Source organism: Microtus oregoni, unplaced genomic scaffold (genome assembly GCF_018167655.1).
Source record: "Microtus oregoni isolate MIOR12 unplaced genomic scaffold, Mior012 000022F_ref0000154, whole genome shotgun sequence".
NCBI lineage: Eukaryota > Metazoa > Chordata > Mammalia > Rodentia > Cricetidae > Microtus > Microtus oregoni.
The window spans coordinates 16241220-16263520 of NW_024543081.1; the positions used below are offsets into that span (position 1 = coordinate 16241220).

At 40.6% G+C, this 22301-nt stretch overlaps 1 protein-coding gene across 24 annotated transcripts in view; it reads left to right on the forward strand.

The window, feature by feature from the left end:
- The window catches only part of Rbfox2 (RNA binding fox-1 homolog 2), a 238930-nt gene that overhangs the window by 177703 nt on the left and 38926 nt on the right, over window positions 1-22301 (forward strand). For 15 of the 24 annotated variants that reach the window (XM_041671947.1, XM_041671952.1, XM_041671957.1 and 12 more), the window contains 2 exons: window positions 8276-8500; window positions 21817-21963. In XM_041671947.1, coding sequence (XP_041527881.1) covers window positions 8276-8500; window positions 21817-21963 — 372 coding nt within the window. The remainder of the gene's footprint in view (window positions 1-8275; window positions 8501-21816; window positions 21964-22301) is intronic. The other 9 variants (XM_041671960.1, XM_041671965.1, XM_041671961.1 and 6 more) reach the window with 1 other exon arrangement.

Here is a 22301-nt window from a genome sequence, read left to right on the forward strand (position 1 = left end):
AAGGAGACTATAGTAGAGCACTACCCTTAAAACATAAGTTATTTTATAATTCTGAAGACACTCTGAGGCCTTTCTACAGTGTTTTATTCTGAACCAGAGTTGTTACTATTCCTAATAATATTCCAGTTTTGACATATGAAGGATGTAAACTTAATTATCCATGAAGAACATAGTAAATTAACTTAAATTGTTGTGGGAATTTTGGCTGAAAAGAGAATCATCTGTAGACTGCATAAACCATCAATCATGTTGACAAGACTAGACTTATAATCCAAAGGAAGGAATTGGAGGAGGGCAGCAGGTGATGGAATTGGTGGTCTTCTGTTGCTGATGGAAGGCATGATTCATAGAAGGTTGGGGCTCTGAGTGCTGCTTTAAGGGGAAGTGGAAGAGTCTTTGAGAGTTTGGAGACATTAAGACTATTACAGAATTGTCACGTTTAATCTAATAGACTATTGGTTCAGGTATTTTTGTTCTAAAATATTTATTTTCCTGTTTAAATATTCAGTGATGTGTGAGATAGCAAAGCTCAGCCTCAGGGAAGAAGTTTGTATTGTCACTTTGTCACTTCTCTAAGTAAGTCAAAGTGTGTGTGTGTGTGTGTGTGTGTGTGTGTGTGTGTGTGTGTGTGAGAGAGAGTGTTCTAAGCGTGGAAGTAAACATAGTACATTACCTGTTTGTTTTTTGTCGTAGCACTGTTCACAAGTGCTTGGGATTGCACTGGTGTGTTCAGCACGTCACATGGCAGCAACTGTTAGGTTTAGTTTGGTTATAGAAGAGAAGGATCAACTGTTAGGTTTAGTTTGGTTATAGAAGAGAAGGATCAACTGTTAGGTTTAGTTTGGTTATAGAAGAGAAGGATCAACTGTTAGGTTTAGTTTGGTTATAGAAGAGAAGGATCAACTGTTAGGTTTAGTTTGGTTATAGAAGAGAAGGATCAACTGTTAGGTTTAGTTTGGTTATAGAAGAGAAGGATCAACAGTTAGGGTTAGTTTGGTTATAGAAGAGAAGGATCAACTGTTAGGCTTGCAGTTTAGTAAGTTTTCAGTTTTGGAAAAAAGATAGTGTTTGTTCTCTTTGTAGGCTCTATTGAGAAGATGATCCTTTACTTGCAGAAAATGTGTGTTTACAGCAGCTGTTTTCTTCCTCCTGACCAGCACCCTTCTAGAAGCAGTCCTGGAGAGCTGCTGCTGCTGGTTCCCCGTCACTCATTCCCCTAAAGCAGTGCTACTGAATTACAGAACATGTTAGTCCCCCCTACAGCCCACAACCTCTTCCCACCACTGAATCACTCCAAATGCAGCTTTACCGCAAAGGATAGCAATCCTTAGATTTTTAAACATAGTTTCTTCTGAGTAGGGGACTAGGGCCAAGAAAATATGGGCATACCTGCTGTCAGGAAAGAGGTGAACTGTGAATTTATGGAAGTGGAGAGCTGGGGTGTGGCTCTTGTTCCTGGCCTCTGGGGTCAGTATTCCAACTAACTATTGAGACTGCCACAGAGAAAGATCCTCGATTGAAATAAATAACAATTCTGTTCATTTTCCAGTTGCAATAGATTTTTCTGTTAGTAGGCTCCTTATTATATAATCAGTTCATCTGATTTTGTGAGTCTTTTAAGGTCATTTATTTACCAAGTTCCAGAAACATAAGTGAAAAAAATAACTTTTGGATTTTTCATCCAGATGTAAAAATTTAAAGTTTCGTGGAGGCACCATGTTTAGATATGCCTCTAAAGCTCTGCAGGTTACCTAACATCTTCTGTCTTTGTGCTGACTACTCTGGAACTGAATTACAGACAGGTGTGAGCTGCCTTGCTGGGAGTTGTACTTGGAGTCTTCTGGACGAGCAGCCAGCCAGTGCTCTTAACTGCTGGACCATTTCTTCAGCCTTACAAACTGCTTTTTAAATTGAGTTTAGATTTTATTATCCTCCCTCCCTCTCTCCCTCTCCCTCCCTCTAGACAGGGTTTCTCTGTGTAGCCTTGGGTGTCCTGGAACTTACTCTGTAGACTAGGCTAACCTCAAACTCAGAAAAATCTGCCTGCCTCTGCCTCCCAAGTGTTGGGATTAAAGGTGTGAGTCACCCCAGCCCAGCTTGTTTTCTTTTTTATGTATATGTGTGTATGGTGTGGATTTGTCGGTATGTATATGTTTATGTGTGGGGGGTGCACTTATCTGTGTGAATGCACATGTGTGAACATTCATGTGGATGGATGCCTGGAGTCTTCCTCACTTGCTTTCTACGGTATCTTTTGAGGCAGGGTCACAAACTTTGAGCTTGCAAATGGCCAGTCTGGCCAGTTGGCATGCTCTAGTGATTCAACTCTGCTTTCCAGCCTGAGGTCATCAGCCAGCCACCAGGACAGCTAATCACTACTGGGTTCTGAGTTTCCAGACTTGTAAATGGCCCTCACATTTACAAGACAAGTGTAATGATCACTGAACCTTCTCCCAGGCCCTGCCTCTAGATTTTAAATCTACTGCTTTTTTCCTTATCTTTCTTTTTTTTTTTTTTTTTTTTTTTTTTTTGGTTTTTCGAGACAGGGTTTCTCTGTGGCTTTGGAGCCTGTCCTGGAACTAGCTCTTGTAGACCAGGCTGGCCTCGAACTCACAGAGATCCGCCTGCCTCTGCCTCCCGAGTGCTGGGATTAAAGGCGTGCGCCACCACCGCCCGGCTTTTCCTTATCTTTCTGTGGTGACAGTTACGTAGATGCTTTCTTCCTTTTGTCACAGATATGGCAAAATTCTCCACTTTGCCAACAGATCTAACTAGTAATCCTCTTTACTCAGGTTCTTTCAACTGAGAGATTTTCATGTCTCTTTTGATATGCATGTGTTTGCACACGTACATGCTTTTCTGTACATATGCATGCATATGGAGCCTATAAGTTGATGTACAATATCTTCAGTTGCCTTCTACCTTAGTTTTGAGACACCTCTGAGATTACAGGTGTATACTAAAATACCTGGCTTCCACATGGGTGCTGGGGATCAAACCTGGGTCCTCATGCTTGCCTAACAAGCACCTTAACAACTGAGCCATCTTCCCAGCTCTATTGATTAATTGGTTTTTATAAAGGCAGACCAAGTTTGAAATCTGAGCCTACCAAAACAATTCCCAGGGAATAAATAATGACATTTGTAAAATACTTAAAAGGAAAAATATTTTATTCCTTTGATTAGTAGCATCCTAGTTAACCTAGGGTTTTTTGTTTGTTTTTGTTTTTCAAGACAGAGTTTCTCTGTGTAGCCTTGGCTGTCCTAAATTCCCTCTGTAGACCAGGCTGGCCTCCAACTCACAGAGATCTGCCTGCCTCTGCCTCCCAGGTGCTGGGATTAAAGCCGTGCGCCAGAACCACAATTCTTAACATTTAAGACTGTTAAATGACTTCAGATTTCTGATGAAAAACAATTAACCACAATATATTTGCCAAAACAAATGCTACAAAACATACACTTTGTTGAATATATTTTCTGTGCTTTTGAGTTGGACTTCGTTTTCTATACCTATTATTCTTAGGTTTGGTCTTTTCATGGTGTCCCATATTTCCTGGATATTTTGTGTTAAGCTTTTGTTAGATTTAATATTCTCTTTGACTGATGAGTCTATGTCCTCTATTGTATCTTCAGCGCTTGAGGTTCTCTTTTCCATCTCTTGTATTCTGATGTTTATGCTTGCATTTGTGGTTCCTGATCGTTTTCTCATGAGTTCTGTTTCTATAATTCCCTCGGTTTGTGTACAAAACATAAGCTTTATCCCAAAGTGTATTCTCTTAGCAAATAAACAGTTGCTTTATATTTTAGCAGACAATTGAAAAAGTATTTGCTGTCAGTCACATCTCTCAAGTAAAAATATTCCTGACCTCCTGGTGGAGGCTTGCACCCCTCTTCTGGAAGGCATAGTCCCACTGTGGCTGTATCTCTGCAGTGCTTAGACCGCGACTGAACCCTAGAAATTCTCCCCATCTCCCACCACTTGGTGTGTTTATTCAGTTGACTGAGCCCGCCCTGTCAGGAGTGGCCCCATGGGTGATTCATACTGTGTACTTGTGTATCTAGTCTCACTACCATCAGGGACGGGGTAGAGAATGGAGGTTAGAGTTCAAGAAGAGCAACATCAGAGCCAGAGGCAAGTCCCTTAGCCATAAATCTGAACTTAGAAAATTGTGTCTTTAAACCCTCAGGTGTTTCTTTTTTTTTTAATTTATTTTATTATTTTATGTTTATTGGTGTGAGGGTCAGATGTCCTAGAACTGGAGTTACAGGCAGTTGTGAGCTGCCATGTGGGTGCTGGGAATTGAACTCAGGACCTCTGGAAGAGCAGCCAGTGCTCTTAATCGCTGAGCCATATCTCCAGCCCCCTCATGTGTTTCTTAGTAGACCCTTTCTGAAGGTTTCCGAAAGACAATATGTTAGGCTCTGTTCATCCTCCAATCCACCTGAATTTGAATTTTTGTATGTTTCATGCCTGTCTTCAGGCCTCAATCTTCTAAGGACTGTGGAAGCAGTGTGTTCTACCAACTATGGGTACAGGCAGAGCACCAAAAGATTTGGAAGAGATGATCAAGTATTAAAATTCTGGGCTACCAAGATGGCTCAGTAGGTAGAGGCACTTTTCACCAAATCTGAATTTGATCCCAGGGACTCACATCGAGGGAGGACATGGAATCAGCTTGTCCTCCTACCTCCACGCATGTCCCATAATGCTCACACACATGTGCGCACACACACAAAACACGTAGGTAGATAGATGGATGGATTGATAGATAGTAAAGGTTTGAAATGGTTTAAAAAATAAGATTTCAAATTCTATGTACATTAAACCATATTCCTAGATAATAACAAATTATCTAGCAATGGAAAATGGACATTTTTCCAGAAAAAACTTACAAATAAAAAAATTTATGTCCTTCAAGGTCAGCATGATCTACAGAGCTAGTTCCTGGACAGCCAGAGCTGCTACACAGAGAAACCTTATCTCAAACAACAACAACAAATTGTGTCCTTATAGCATAATTTCTAAGAAGTAAAGGAAAGATTTTTATGTAAAGCATTTCTTGGTTCCAAGTCATGTTAACCTGGTGTCTGACTTTCCTCTGCACATTTTGTTCTGGTTGCTTCCTCTTTGGACTTTAAAATCCACTTGTCTGCCAGGTTCTATCTCTTCCCACCCCTCTTTTCTTAACTTCTTGATCAATATTGCTGAAGCTCCCTTTCACTTCTTTCTATTTTTTAGGTTTCCTTTCTTAAGAATTCCACACACCCCAGTTATACTCTCATCTTTTCTCTTATTTTGGTTCTCCTGTAGAAGCTTCTGTATGAGCCGAACTGTCTAGACTCCTTAGTACTCTATTAGCCCTCCGGGCGCTCTGTCTGATTATGGTAGTTTCATTGTATGATGATGCACACCTCTTTTCAGGCTTCCCTTTCTCCCTTCTCCAACATCCCTGGTAGCTTTCCTATACACATGAGGAAAACACCCAGTCTGCCACCTCCCACGTGTGTGTGCCGTGTGCTTCTAATCGGAAGAGCATCGGGGCCTCTTATTTGGATGATTAGTGTTAAGTATTCAAAACAAATTACAACTTTTAGTTATTCAAATTTTGTTTTGTATATGCTGTATTTTATAATAAACTATTTTAATAACAAGTTTAAAAATATAAACCTTACACATTTTTAGTTCTAAACACGTAGTCTTGTTTGCCATTGGTGAATTTGTTCTTTTGACTGTTATATATATTTATAAAAAGTTTCTTGCTAAATCCTATCTCTGGTCGTTTGCTAGCTGTATATTGTCTCATAGTCTCTGAGGCATTTTTTTTTAATTGGTGTCTTGATGGTGTCTTTCAAAGAACAAATTTTTTTAAAATATTGATGAATTTTGTTTATTGGTTTCTTCTTAATGGTTCTTGCTTCTGTCCTAAGGATTTTTTCATTGATTTTTCTTATACGCCTGGAAATCTTAGTTAGTTTTGTTATTTCTTTCATGCTGCCTTTTGCATCTCCAGGTGAAAATGCCTGAGAGTTTGATTGGGTTTATGGTGGTTGATTGGGGTGGATGATCATTTTTAAGAACAATGAATCTTCCACCACATCTTTGTTTTTCATTTATAATAGCCTTTGTTCATTGTTATGTTTCAGTGTTTGCAGAATAACTGTACTAATGCTAGCTAAACCTTCCTTTAAAATACCTGAGGGGGCTGGAGAGATGGCTCAGCAGTTAAGAGCACTTTCTGCTCTTCCAAAGGTCTTGAGTTCAATTCCCAGCAACCGCATGGTGGCTCACAACCATCTATAATGAGATCTGGTGCTCTCTTCTGGCCTGCAGGCATACATACAGGCAGAATACTACACTAACTAAGTAACTAACTAAAAATAAATAGATAAATAGATAGAGAGATAGACAGACAGACAGACAGATAAAAGTGACCTGAGCAGGCTGGGTATGGCCTCAATGGTGGAGTGCTTTTCTAGCACACAAGAGACTTGGGACTTCGGTTTTTGAGACAGAATTTCTTTGTGTAGCAGTCCAGGCTGTCCTGGAACTCACTTTGTAGACCAAGCTGGCCTTGAATTCACTGAGATCTGCCAGCCTCTGCCTCCCCAGTTCTGGGATAAAATGCGTGCACCGCCCGGCAGCATGAGACCTTTGGATAGTTTTGAATTTGTCTTTTTTGAGACGTGTTAACAGCTAACATGTTTGATGGTGAAAGCCTGAAGTAATGTTTAGAAAATGCTCGGAGTTTCGCTCACTGCAGTTTTCCCAGGCTAGAGAATTCCCTCTCAAATCAAGGGCAAAGTGGATAATCAGGACTAGGGAGAGGGGGAATTATTGCCTCTGCTCATAGCTAACAGGGAACCGGTGTTACAAACCCAACTTTTCTGTGATACTCAGTCTTTTAACATCTTAAACATTAGGGAAGATGCAACTTAGCTAAGTGCTTGCCTTTATTGTGATACCTGGCCGTCTTAGAATCTATTTCTAGTAGCCTAAGATATTGCAGACTTGTATGATCAGTAAAATAGTGGCATTTGCTTGTCTTGGGTGAGTTGGAAGATTAGGAGGTCTTGTTGAGAAGTGGGACAATGATGGGCTTTTTTGAATCTGTAACATAAGATTTCTTTTTATATTTGACCTTCAAGACTGAACAGACAGGAGACAGAGGCCATGACACCAAAATGGCTCCAGTTTCTGTAGTTACTTCATCTTTTTAAACTTTTTTATTTTTTTAATTAGCATACCAAGCATGAGTTTCGTTACAGCATTTTCAAGCATGACTTGATTTTGTTATCATCTCTCCTCCTACCTCACATCCACTTGTTCTCCTCCCACCCGCCCACCGCCAACAACCCCCACTTTCATGTCACACAGTTAAAATTCTGTATCCCAAATCTCTGTCTCAGAGCATCTGGGAATGGAGGTTGAGGGGTACTGTGACTTCAGCTTTCAAGGCTCATAATAACTATGAAAAACATGCCATATTTAGTCTGATTTTAGTATCTTTTGACATTTGTTTTTTGGGAATAGGTACTGGGTTCACAACTTTCAGGAGTCAGTTTTCTCTTCACTGTGGGTTACAGGGATCAAACTCAGGTTGTCAAGCATGTGCTTTTACCCACTGAGCCATCTCACTGCTCCCTCATATTTTTAACTGAAGGAAAGTTCTATTGTTAACCTAGTAGTAATTTAAGTAGCTCTCTACTTTGATGTCTAAAACTCTAAGCTGATTATTTAATACTATTTTATCTTCTGAACTCTAAAATTCTAGAGGCGGTCTTGTTTCAGGACTTTAATTTGTGGTGTCAGTCTTCTAGATATCATGTATTATCATTTTAATTGCTTCTTTTTGGTTTCCTACACAGGCTTGCCTCATAAGGAATTAGAGTTACCTTATTTTGGTTAGGCTGGTAAAATGGCTCAGTGGTTAAGAACACTTGTTGCTCTGGCAGAGGGAGCCACGTTCAGTTCGCAGCACTCAAATGGTGGCATGGCCTTTTGTAACTCCAATTCTAGGGGATCTTATTCCTCCTTCTGACGTTTGTGAGCCCCAGGCATGCATGTGGTACATGTACATGTTTTCAGGCAAAACACTCAAATAAAATAAAGGTAATTTTTTTTTTTAAAGAGTGAGGGTTATCTAATGACCCAAACATTTTTTTCCTGAGTGGGAGACAGTGAGAAAGCATGCCAGAGCTCTGTATACTTACCTTTTAAGTCATTCTATAATGAAGATTTATGCACTCACTGTTCTCTCTCCTGTGGTTTGCTCTAGGGTAACCAGGAGCCAACAACAACTCCTGACGCAATGGTTCAGCCTTTTACTACCATCCCGTTCCCACCACCTCCACAGAACGGAATTCCCACAGAATACGGAGTGCCACACACTCAGGACTATGCCGGCCAGACCAGTGAACATAATCTGACGCTCTACGGGAGTACACAGGCCCACGGAGAGCAAAGTAGCAATTCACCCAGCAACCAAAATGGATCTCTCACGGTATGTGGGGTAGAAGATTCAAAGTTGAAGGATGTATGAAATCTTCACCTTCCCTCGAAGACTGAAAGCCCTTTGAGTTAGTCTGTGCATGTATTGGTTGTCCTTCTGGAACCCTCCTTCCTGCACCATCTGTAGTATCATTCCCTACACACTGCTTTCACCCACACGGTCTCAAAGCAGCAGGCTCGTTGCCCCTCCCTGTTCCCTAGTACTGGACCGTTTGGTTTGTGCCTCCATCTTGGTTTTCCTATTCAGCAATGGATGTTCTGATGGTTTTTCTTCCTCTTGTTCTCAACAGTTTTGGTATTCTGGGTTTAGGTATTGAAACCCCTATTTCTTTTTTTTATGGTGCTTTTTCTATATTCTTACACTCAAGTCTTACTCTTCAGTCTTATTTGTACTTAGACACTTAAAACTTAGACTTAAGTCACTCGTTTTCGTAAGCAAACACTAGGCTTCTCTGGTTCCTTAGCCTTCATTTCTACCATTGATCATTATGGAGTTCAGCAGCCACAGTTCCACAGTAATGTTCAACTCAATCCTTTTCTCATGTCCTCTCCCAGATCTTAGCTCTTCTGCCAGCTGCTTGGGATTGACTTGGGTGAGCTGAGCTTAAGTCGCAACCTGGCCTCAAAAGAATGAGTTTAGGCAACTTATTTAATGTTCCTTTTCCTTGAAAGAAAAGAAAATAAAGGTCATAGTGCCCACCTCAAGAGTTTTTGATGGGCCTGGTGATGGCACAGTCTTAAATCTTAGCACCCTAGAGTCTGAGGCAGGTGGATTGCCATAATTCAAGGTCAACTGGAGTTACAAAGAGAATCTAAGCCAGCCTTGATATACCTGCAAGACCCTGTCTCAAAAATACAAAGGGGCTGGGGATAACTCAGTTGTGGGGCTCATGTGTTAACACCCACTCGAGTTACCTCTAACTTTTCTTCCCCTGCATAGCAGCCATGATGGTTTTGTTTTCTAGTCTATGCTGTCCTGTGCGCCTGCCTAACTCCTAATAATTTTCTAGCACAGTTAGAAAACCATCCAGACTGTCCTTGGTTTTTATTCCCTAGCTCAACCACCTCTTTGACCTCACCCCTAACTGCTTAATAAAGGAAAAGAAAATGCCCTAAGCTTACCACAGATACCTATCTCACACATACCTACAATCACACAGATACTATACAATCACCACACATGCCACAATCACATCATATTGTCTGTAGGATTTTATTCTAAATGTCGAAATGTTCTATTGTGTGGATAGATCTGTTTCTCATGATTAGATCCCGTTTTTCCTCAGTATCATTAGAACAGGGGTGCATCATTTAGACTTTAAACATCTTGGTAATATTCACTTCACGAAGCTAAAAGCTTCAGTTAAATAAACATGGATAGAACCTGCAAAGACATTCATTTTATTTTTCTAAATATCAGATAATCCACCATGAAAAAAAAGTTGTTTCCATGAAAACATGTTGTCTTTCTAATGATAGTTACTTGTGTGTATTTAATATCCAGTTGGTTCGAAGGCAGTATCTAGATCTGAGAGGTAATGAGAGGCTCCTTGTAGTATTTGTTCAGGACAAGGAATGTACAGACTCCTGTGTCAGACATAATCCAGTTATCTTTCAAATGATAATGAACTCACAGACTTTCTAAGACAACTATTTCAACCAAATAAATTATAAAAATAAATTTATTTTTTATAAATAAATATATAGCTATAAAGGAATGAAAAGGAAAAAATAATATGTATCCAAGGCTTTTTTTTTTTTTTTTTTTTTTTGGTTTTTTCGAGACAGGGTTTCTCTGTAGCTTTGGAGCCTGTCCTGGAACTAGCTCTTGTAGACCAGGCTGGTCTCGAACTCACAGAGATCCGCCTACCTCTGCCTCCCGAGTGCTGGGATTAAAGGCGTGCGCCACCACCGCCCGGCTCCAAGGCTTTTCATGTTATTTTAACACAAACTCTATTTCAGGAAGAGTTAATGGTCTTTATAACTGCTGTTTCTCCTTTTTTACTTTCTTGGTAGGTTTTGTTTTTTGTTGTTGTTTGTTTGTCGTTGTTGGTTTTTGAGACAGGGTTTCTGTAGCTTTGGGGCCTGGTAGCCTGTGTTAGAATTTGCTCTGTAAATCAGGCTGACCTTGAACTCAGAGATCCACCTGCCTCTGCCTCTCAAGTGCTGGGATTAAAAGCATGCATCACCATGCCTGGCTCATTCTTGGTTTTGATAATTTATGCCTTCTCTGATCAGTCTACAAATTAAGATTTGTATTTATTTGTGTGTGAGGATGTGGGTGTATGTATGTGTGCACCACATGTAGAGTCCAGAGGCCACACTCAGGTGTGGTTCCTTGGAAGCCACCCATCTTGTTTTTTCCTTGGTATGGAACTCACTGAGCAGGCGAGGTTGGTCAGCCAGCAGGTCTCAGGCATCTGTCTGCCTCTGCTTCCGCAGAGCTGGGATCACAGGTGTCTGCCCTTACACTTGGCTTTTTCGCTTTAGTTCTGGGAATTGGATTCAGATCCTCACAGTGATCAGGCAAGCACTGCACCCAACTGAGTTTCTCCCCACTGTCCCCTTCTGATCTCACTGTCTTCTTCCTGACTGGTATGTGACTCTTCCTCCTCTACATTTTATTTTCTGTGTTGGGTGTCTGCCTGCCTGTGCACCATGTGTATATAGTGCCCTCAGAGAGCAGCAGGTACCCTGGGACTGGAGTTACAGGTGGTTGTGAGCTGCTAGTTGGGTGCTATCTCACCCAGGTCCTCTGGAAAAGTAGCATAGACCCTTTTTAGCTTTTCAGGTTAGAAGCTAAGGTGATTGAATTTTTTTTTTTTCAGGATTTCTTCCTTCTGTGTTTAAGCTGTAAGTTTCCTGTAAAAATTCTTTTAAGTGCTACCCACAAAAAGTGATAGATTGTGCTATTATTTTCATTTTAAGATATTCTTAAAACTTCCTTAGTTTTGGTCTGAGCAGTGATGGTGTACACCTTTAATCCCAGCACTCAGGAGGCAAAAGCAAGCAGATTTGTGTGTGATCAAGGCCAACCTGGTCTACAGAGAGCAATTGTGGTTTGAAACCCTTTGAAGTTTAATGAAACTTATTTTGTGGTTTACTAGATAGTAGAGAGAAATGCCCTCTCTGTCTCTATTCACGTTTCTTGCCTTAAAATATACTTTGTCTCATTTTAATATAACCACATGAGCCCTTTTGTGTTTGCTGTTTATATGATAGGTCTTTTTTTATTTATTTTAGTGTCTTTAACATATATCTCATTTTAAGGAGCTTCAAGGCCTACAGTGTTGGCACACTCCTTTAATCCCAGCCCTCCAGAGGCAGAGGCAGGTGGATCTCTGGGTTTGAGGCCAGCTTGGTCTACATAGTGAGCTCCAGAACAACCAGGGCTACACAGAGAAAAAAAACTTGTCTCAAACAACAACAAAAAATTAAATCTTGTTTCTTTATCTACTCTAGAAATGTCCATCTTTTTTCTGATCCATCAGCGTTCTCATGTAATTGTTAATCTGGGCAGGTGTGCCTGCCATTTCCCATGTCTCATGTCTTCTCTTTCCTAATCTGGGTAGGTGTGCCTGCCAGTTCCCATGTCTCATGTAATTGTTAATCTGGGTAGGTGTGCCTGCCAGTTCCCATGTCTCATGTAATTGTTAATCTGGGTAGGTGTGCCTGCCAGTTCCCATGTCTCATGTCTTTCTCTTTCCTCTGCTCCTGTTAATTAGGGCTTCTGTTACTGTGTAAAACACTGTGGCCAAAGAAAACTTAGTGAAGAAAGGGTTTATTTTATCTTAAACTTCTACATTACAGTCCAACTTCGAAGGGGAATAAAGACAGAAACTCAAGTTAGGAAACTGGAGGCAGGAACTGAAGCCAAAGTCATGGAGAACATTGTTTCCTGGCTCACTCAGCCTGCTTTCTTATGGCACCCAGGACCACCAGCCCAGGCTGGCACCACCTACAGTGAGCTGAGCCCTCCACATCAATAACCAATCAAGAAAATGCCCCTGGGAGGCACTTTCTCAGCTGAGGTTCTCTCTTCCCAGGTGACTTTAGATGTGTCAAGTTGATTTTGTATCTCTGTATACAGATTTCTTACTTGCTGTGATACTTTTTCTTAATTCCCGAGCTGTATTTGTATTTGCTACATTGGCAGTCATGTTCAATTTAGCATCTGGGCCTGGGTCCATTTCTGGTTACTGCTCTTTTCCTTTTTTCCTTTTTTTCTTTTCTTTTTTATTGTTTTTTTTTTCATGCTACAGGTTTTTCTCCTGCCACTCTTTTTTGTATGTTATTGTTTTATTGTTTTTGTTTTTACTGCGCATGTATTTAATCTGGATCACACTTTGCTCTTTCCTTCTTTCCATAGTGATTCTGTTTTGTTTGTTTTCTGAGGGAAGGCATATGCACATGTGTTCTAAGCGGTCTGCCCGCTGGAACCCCATTGCCAGGACACTGGTGTTTCTACCTGATAATGTTTCTTCTCTCTCTCCCTGTCATTTGCTCGCTCTCGCTCTCTTTCTCCCTCTCCCTCACCCTCACCCTCACCCTTACCCTTTTCCCTCTCCTCACCTTCCCAGCTAGAAGGCAGATGCTCCTGAAACACCTGCAGCTTTAGAGAATCCAGTTCATTCTGTTAGCTGCCTGACCGTTAGGAGATGGCATTCAGAATTCAGCCAGCTCATTCTCAAGTCTGCCTTGGGTTTTCTTTTCGTTGTTTCTGTTTTCTCCTTTTTTCCTCCTTTTTACCTGTCTAGTTTTTTTTTTTTTTTTAAATATTTATTTATTTTGTATACAATATTCTGTCTGTGTGTATGACTGCAGGCCAGAAGAGGGCACCAGATCTCATTCCAGATGGTTGTGAGCCACCATGTGGTTGCTGGGAATTGAACTCAGGACCTTTGGAAGAGCAGGCAATGCTCTTAACCTCTGAGCCATCTCTCCAGCTCCCTTACCTGTCTAGTTTTGCACCCTCCATGGAAAAGGAGAGTTTATCTAGCCTTTCTGTAGTTCTCTTTTTCCTAGGATCTCCCTTTTAGCCCTCTGGTGAGTTCACTCCTCATCCTAGTCAGACCACAGCTATAAGCTCAGACTGTCCTGTTAGAGTCTTACCAGTTTGATACTTGTTGCTGCATGAGGTTTCTTCTTCCTCACTCTCCTCCCACACTTGTAGGAGATGGGAATATATCACTTAGAGACTGAGTTGAGTAGTAAAACTCAGACCTAACATTTCCTCTACTAAAATTTTACCATCTGCTTGTGTGTCTCATAAAATAGTCTAGCAGTTTGCATGGCCAGTTAAATTCAAGAGGCAGACAACAGGAAGCAAATTAATTAATCATAACCTGAGTTTGCACAGCACCTTTCAGTTTAAAATACTTTTTCAGACTGTTTTATTGTGACATGTAAAACAACCCAAGTAGGGAATTCTAGGTCCATACCCTTCACTGTGCCACTCAGATTCTCCTGCTCAAGCCCAGTGGAAATAGATTGTATGCATATTTATTAGTCTTATCATGCTGTGAGCATCTTGTCACTCAGTCCATGTAGATGTTGTCATTACCAGAAAGCCATCCTGACTTTTTGAAGCTTCTAAAGCCAAAGTTCAGTTGTGTTCATCTCTGCATCCCATAACTTCTCCCAATGCCCAAAACTTGATGCTTTTTGGAGAAAAGATGAAACAAGGTATAGATATGCTCAAGAGGGAGAGGCTGGGTATTTCTGTAATTGTTATAATTGATCTGGTATTGTATTATCAGCAGTAGGAATTCAAGCCTGCATAGATGGTGATACAAAGGATTAAGAAAGTCGCATCTCAGTCCAAGGCTAAAGAGAAGGAACCGAAATGTCTAGGTCAAAGCATGGATTCCCATTTGGACAAAGGTCAGGGGTGTTTGTTGAAGGCTTGTGGGAGAAAAATCATTTGAGCATGAATTGGTAAGAACTTTTGAACACTGGGATGAGAATCAAGGACTTTGTTGGAAGTTTTGAGCAAAGAAATAAAGTGAGTAAAATATACTTCTAGAACATGGTCTGTTGCAGCATAGGCAACAGGGATGCCAGAAGCTTAAGTGCCCAGCTCTATAGTGAGTCACTAGTGTGGTTCTTACTAGGGGCCATAATGGCTATGTAGAGGAAGTGAATGCAAGAGAAATAATGAAGGTGGAGAGTCCAGAATTGGACATATGATTTAAGCAAAATAAGTAGACAAGTAGGCAGCCATCTTTCTCTGTGCAATGAAGCTAATAATCACCTTTGTTGGAATTCAGTGAAAATAAACGAGAAATGCACACACCTTTGACACGGTTGCTGTGGACACCTCATGTCATTCTGGTGATGCGCAGGTCAACCCAGGACTTTGCATATGAGAACTAGGCAAGTGCTTGCTTCTGAGTTACATTCCCTAGCCCTGGGATTTTTGAGGCAGGGTTCGCTTTGTATCCCAGACAGGCCTTAAACTCAATACTCTTCTGCCTCATCCTCCGAGTCCTGGGATTGCGGTATACTACTGCACGTGGCCAGTGTTTTGTTGCTTATTGCTGTAAGCTCAGCTGTTCTGAGTGCAGCTCTTGCTTGTGTTGGATTGGATACTCCTGTCTTGTTGGGAGAGAAAGGACTTCTCATTCAAAGATGAGAACTGAACATTGAATTCTGGAGTCTTTATTTTTAAAAGGAATTTTAGAAATTAATGTTAACATATGTCTGAGAGCTTGTTTTGATGGTCATTTGGTCCCTCACGGTGTGTTGGTGAGCACAATAGCAGTTAAGGATTGCATCCTGGCCTGTAAAGAGGAGAGGAGCCCAGTCCTACATGTACAGATAATTCTTCTAAATGACAGCAAGCTTATATACCAAAACTTTTGAAGCAGTCGAGCATAAAAAGTGTATCTACTGAATTACATTTTTCCTGAGAGCCCAAGCCTGTTTTTTGTTTTTGTTTGTTTTTTGTTTGGTTTGGTTTTTCAAGACATGATTTCTCTGTGTAACAGACCTGGCTGTCCTGGAACTAGCTCTTGTAGACCAGGCTGGCCTCAAACTCACAGAGATCCACCTGTCTCTGCCTCCCAAGTGCTGGGATTAGAGGCGTGTGCCACCAGTGCCCAGCTATGCCTGCCCCTTTCTAAAAACAAAACAAAACACTTAATGGGAGAGAGCTTAGTGGTATAATTCAGCTTCCGTGACTGATTGGCGGTAGTAAGGTTTTAGTAATACATCACTGGAGTTGGAGAGTTGACTCAGAATCTAAGAGTACTTGTTGCTCTTGCAGGGGACCCAGGTTCAATTCCCAGTACCTATGTGGTGGTTTATAACCACCCATAACTTCAGTTCCAGGGAATTCACCTTTGTCTTTTGACTTCTGTGGATCCCAAGCTTGTGTATGACAGATATACACATTGCAGACAAAAATAAAAATCTAAAAGAAAAGAATTTAAAGATGCTTTTAGGAGACAGATACTGTTTTTCTATACCTGATAGAAAATAAATGAATAAATAAAAACTGCAGTGAGTTGGAGGAGAATGCAGGATGGAACGTTTGTTTGTGGCAGTGGCTTTCCTCATGTTGTCACAGATCATTGGCAGTTCCCAAGGGTTTTGGTTTTGTTTGTTTGTTTTTGGAAGGACACTGGGTTAAGAAGTTTCCATAATACAACACCTGCCATTTTCACTACATTTGTTGGCTTTTGCATCAGTCCAAAAGCAATAATAGGCAAAATTACAATATCTTAGCAGGAATCAAAACAGTGATAGTAAACCATGCTGGTGGCAGTCATTGTACCCTTCATGTCACCAGTGAAAGCTACTAAGACTGTCATTCCCACCACTGAATAGCTAGCTGCTCCTTTTTATATTTCCTGTGGTAGAAAGAAAGGTGTTCATAGCATGTGTTATCTATGCCAAAATTCTTTCCTTGCCACAAGCACGAGTATTGTCACTGGGCTGCAGGCTGATACTCTGATCTGAATATGTGACAGACATTCTCTTGAGAAGGAGTAGACCCATCTTTTTGAGGGGGAAACTGACCAAAGGTGCTATTAACAAATCCAGACTTTACTTCAAATATCAGAAATTTTTGTATCCCCTGTGATCTTTATGGCTCCTAAGTTATGCTCAGAAACAGTAGGACAACGTCCTGGTCAATGATGGGCCAAATGTAGGACAGTGGTTCTTTAAGGCTATCTTGGAGAATTGGGTGTGTCAGAGCCAGGCAGATCTCTGTGTCTGAAGCAAGCCTGGTCTATGTAGCAAGTTCCAGACCAGCCAGGGCTGTATAGTAAGTCCCTTTCTCAAAAGAGTGTTATAATGGAGCCAGAAAACTCCTGTCACTCAGTGACCACACCCTCTTCCCAGGTGATCTAGGTTGTGTCAGGTTGACAACGCTAACCATCACAGATAAAAAGAAAACATTTTCTGTAGCTGTACAGTGTTTATGTTTTTAAAACTAAGTGTTATCACAAGAGTTTTAAAAACTAGTTGGCCCTGGTGACACACATTTTTATTCCAGTTCTTGGGAGATGGAGAAAGCAGGGTCAGGAGCTCCATCCAGGCAGCTTCTGCAGTCAGCAGTTCTCAGCCTTTGGTTCACTACCCCTTTAGAGGTCCAATAGCCCTTTCACAGGGGTCACCTAAGACCATCTGTATAACAGATATTTATATTATGATTCATAACAGTAGCAAAATTACAGTTATGAAGTAACAATGAAAATAATTTTGGGGGGTCACCATAGCATGAGGAACAGTATTAAAGGGTCACAGTGTTAGGAAAGTTAAGAACCACTCTGCTACATGGTACTCTGTCTCTTTAATCAAAAAAATATGAAACAAATAGTATAAATTTTTATTGAAAATTTCTATAATAAAGTTTTGTAATAATCATAAAATAGCAGGGGATCTCTATGAGTTCCAGGCCATGCAAGGCTACATAGCAAGAACTTTGTGTCAGTCATCATCGTCTATGATTCATTTATTACTTAAAACATTATAATGTGTTTTGTGTATCCTAATGTGATGTGTGGTAGGGCAGCAACAGCCTGGGTGCTCACATTCATCATGAACTTACACAGACATTTTCCAGTCCTTCAGATACTTCTCACATGTGCCCTGTGCAGATGTACACTTTTTCATCTTTGGGGTCTTACTTGTTTTTGGAGACAGATTGCTATGTGATCATCTGTAAGTCCCGCTCCAGACAATCTCATGCACCTGGCCTTAGCAGGCTTCTTCACTTATGTGCTTATACCTACATATAGTCATAAAAAACTATACATAACTAATATAATTTTTAAATCTTAAAAAAAAAAAAAAACAACCAAGAACGTATGCTGTGGAGCTAGGTTACCTGGGTTAAAATCCTGTCCTGGCCTTTTTATTCCTCAGACTTCTTATCTAAAAATGAGGATTAAAATAACATCTACTATGCTCGTTAAGAAAAAAATTACCTACTGTGTAGGGTTATGAAAAATTTACATTAAAATCCTTAGCTAGGGGGCTGGAGAGATGGCTCAGCGGTTAAGAGCATTGCATACTCTTCCAAAGGACCCGAGTTTGATTCCCAGCAACGACATGGTGGCTCACAACCATCTGTAATGAGGTCTGGTGTCCTCTTCTAGCCTGAAGGCATATATGCAAACAGAATATTGTATCCAAAATAAATAGATAGGTAGATAGGTAGATAGATAGATAGATAGATAGATAGATAGATAGATAGATAGAAAAAAATTCTTAGCTAGTATATGATCGCTAGTAAACCTAGGTCAGGTCTAACATACAATATGCATTAAATAAATAGTTACAGTTATCATGTGGGGAATTCCTGTTTTCCAGTAAAATTATGCAAGTGGAGAAGGGGGAGAAAAACAGGCAGGAAAAAAAGAGGGGAAAGACAATCTGAAGCCCTGTTCATGGGAGGCAAACCCTTGTTCCCTCAAGGCAAGTCTAAGATCCCTCAGCTAAGGGCAACCCCCATCCCCCACGTGCTCATACACACATACACACACATACAGTGTTCATACAGTAAGTAAATTAATTTTTGGAATAATTGTTTTATAAAGAACACCTGTAATCATAAGCAAATGCCAAACATCCCAGTTAAAAATGGATAAAAGATTTGCATAGATATTTAAGATTACCAGTGTCCTAAAAAACATACGTTTGGCTTCAATGTAAAGCCATTGTCTCCCACCAAAAGGACTCCAACAACTGTATTGCAAGTACGGAGAGCACAATCCCAGCAGGTACAACCACTTTGGATGGGGTGGTATTGCTAAGGCACACATGTCCTTGACCCAACAGGTCCACTCCTGGGTATGTATTCAGCTAGTACCCAAAGACGTGAATTAGATGCTTACAAAGAAATTATTGTTAACAGGCACTAACTAAGATGAATTCTGTTTATTTATGCAGTGGGGTACTTTAAGGAAGGGAGGGTGGGTGTACAAATTAGCACAGCAATGACTTTGGCAAGGACTGAGAGGACTGGAGTTGGCCCTGCTTCTTGCTCCAGTTTCTTGGCTATATGGGTGTACTTTCTGATGAAGATTCATACAGGCCTGTGCTTATGGTTCTGCAAGAGCAGCAACTGCTCTTAACCACTGAGCCATCTCTCCTGATTTGTATATTTTTACTGATTATATTTTACTATTAAATCTCCTTTTTAAATTACTTATTGTTATTTTGATTTTTTTGAGACAAGGTTTTTCTGTGTTGCTCTGACTGTCTTGTAACTTACCCTGTAGACCAGGCTGGCCTCAAACTTAGAGAGCCACTTGCCTTTGCCTCCTGAGTGCTGGGATTAAAGGTGTGAGCCACTACCATCACTACTGCCTGGCAAATCTCTTTAAATTGCCCTAGACTTAAGATTTTGGAGGTTGGAGAGATGGCTCAGTGGCTAAAAGCAATTCCCAGCAACCACATGGCAAGTCACCATACCTATCTGTAACTCCAGTTCCAGGGAATCTGACGCCCTCACAGAGACGTACATGTAGGCAAAACACCCAATGTTTTGAATAAAAATAAATTTACTTAAAAAAAAAAAGAAATTTTAGAAGACTTAAAAATTTTGAAAATGGCTATCAGTTTGCTACTTGCCAGGTCTTCCTAGAATTAACAAGTACTCACTAGAGATTGGAGAACCCAGCCACTCTTTGCTTATGACCTTCCTAAATTTAGTCTTCAGGACAGTAAATCCTCAGGAACAACAGCTCTGAAGAATCACTCCTCCCTGTTTATTCTGCCAGTGCACGTGCACCACGACAGGCAACATGGTGGCACATGTAAGTCGTATGTAAAACTCGCTGTGTGGCAGGTTGGCATTCTAAAGACTAAATCTGGTGCTTTTAAAGATTGAAAGGGGTTTACATGATACAGTTGTGAGATAAGAGAGACTTGAATAAGATTTCGTTACAGTTGATGATTCTTGCTTTGACTGTGTAGAGGTGCTCATGATACTGTTTCATCTTTGAATTTGTTTAGTCTGCGTTGTGCTCCCTTTGGGAGTTGAAAACCCTGCACTTTTACAGAATATTGCTCTATAACCTTTCTTTTTTTGCTATTTTTACATCCTACAAGCCATTACACATTTAATGCACCAGGAAGGCCTATATGGGATGAAGTGCAAAGCTGCCATCCTGGGACTAGAGAGATGGCTCAATGGTTAAGAGCACTGGCTCTTCTTCCAGAGGACCCAGGTTCAATTCTACCTCCAGGGGATCTGACACCCTTACACAGACATACATGCAGGCAGAACACCAATGTGCATAAAACAAAAAATAAATTAAAAAAAAAAGCTGCCATCCTTAGAATAACTTAAGAAGCAAATGTTTATTTCATTCAAAGTTTATTCTTGATTATCCTTTATATTTTAAGTTGCTGACTTTATTTCAGGATTCATATTAAGCCAAAAGAAGTACCTCTGATTCACAGTGTCCTTTAGCCCGAACATTGTGTTAAGGAAAGTTTTCCCTGTGTCACTCAGAAGAATCTGCTAGACTCAGTTCTGTTTCAATTAAGATAATAAAGCTGGGTGGTGGTAGTGCACACCTTTAATCCTAGCACTTGGGAGGCAGAGGCTGGTGAATCTCTAGAGTTCCAGGACAGCCTGGGGTACATGAGAGACCCTGTCTTGTTTGTGTTATTTTGTTTAAAAGGCTAGAAAGAGCAGCCCATTTCACTAACCAGCTCAAATTAATAGGTTTGACATGCACTGCATAGGGAATGGTAAAAATGTAAGGCTAAATTGCCAAATGAGGACCACAAGGAATATATCAGTCCTATAAATGCCTTAAAATATTGTTTATCAACATAGGAACTTTGAAGAATTGGTGTGGGAAAATTTAGGTCAGATATGTATGTTATGTTTGGTTAAACTGTCTACTACCTGGAGCTGGGGAGATGACTCTGTGGTTAAGGACACTGACTGCTCTTGCAGAGGACCCTCTTTCCATTCTCAGCACCCACATGGGAGCTAACAGCAGTCTAACTCTACCTCCAAGCAATCTGGTACCCTTGTCTGGCTTCCACAGTGCACCATACCCCACCCCATGCATATACTCATACAGACACAATAAAATTTCAAAGGAAAGGATGCTCGTACTCTGTCACCATGGACACAAACAGACTAGTGTGTTATCTAATAGCCCAGGCCCCATAAAGCCTTGGAAACATAACCTGCATTTAGGACATAGGTAAGTATCCCCTAATACCAGAGTCACCTGGAATTGAATCAGGGAGAGGTGAGAATAAAGATGAATTCAAGATAAGAAGCTGCCTCAGTTTTTAGGTAAATTGACTGTCATCACTAGGTTTTTCCACCTTCATAAGTAATAGCATTGTAAACTCTGAAACCAAAAAGAGAATAGAATGTTAAAGTACTGCCTTACTGGTTTCCTTGAGAGTCTGAGGCAATGGAGCTAAAGAGGCTATGACCTCTACAACCAAGCACAAGGGATGCTTTGTTTTCAAAACAGAGAGGTCTCAAAAAATAGAAGGCTCTACTTGGGGCTTGAAAAAAGAAGGGCTATTTTTACATCTCCACGTGGGCTTCAGCAAACCACAGAGGGTTCTGTGCCAGTGCTCTCATTTTGCTAATGGACTAAAAATAATCAAAAGACCCAAATTTTGTTTGTAGAATAGAAGCATTTTGAGCATCAATGACACCTTGAGCTTTTTCTTCTTTAAAAGGACAGTAACAAATCTTTGCTTACACATCCACTGTTTGACAGGTACTGTAGTAGAGGAGAATTCATTTTATATCATTCTTGGGAAATAATTACTGTGTTTCAAGGTGTTCATTGTGTTTACTTATTTCTTTAGCAGACAGAAGGTGGAGCACAGACAGATGGACAACAGTCACAGACACAAAGTAGTGAAAGTTCAGAGAGTAAATCCACCCCCAAGCGACTACATGTCTCTAATATTCCCTTCCGCTTCCGGGACCCTGACCTCCGGCAGATGTTTGGGGTAAGTCTCTAATACCTTTTTATGGATTTAACTGAAAAATTTAATCCACCAGAGATACTATTAGTCATTAGGACTTTAGGGTGAAACTATAAGGAAGTTAAGAAAGAGCCTTAAGTAAATCACTTTTGTCTGAAAATCTTTTCCTACCCTAGACATTAGTGTTACAGGTTGTCACACAGACATAGAAACTACATGCAGCTAGCTAGGACTGAGGTCGTTCCTGAAGATCAGATAGTCAGTGCCCAAACCACGGAGGTGATCACCCTTCTCACACCAACCTTAGTGAACATGTCAGGAATATTCTTGGTTTCACTAAAAGAACAGACATCCACGATCCT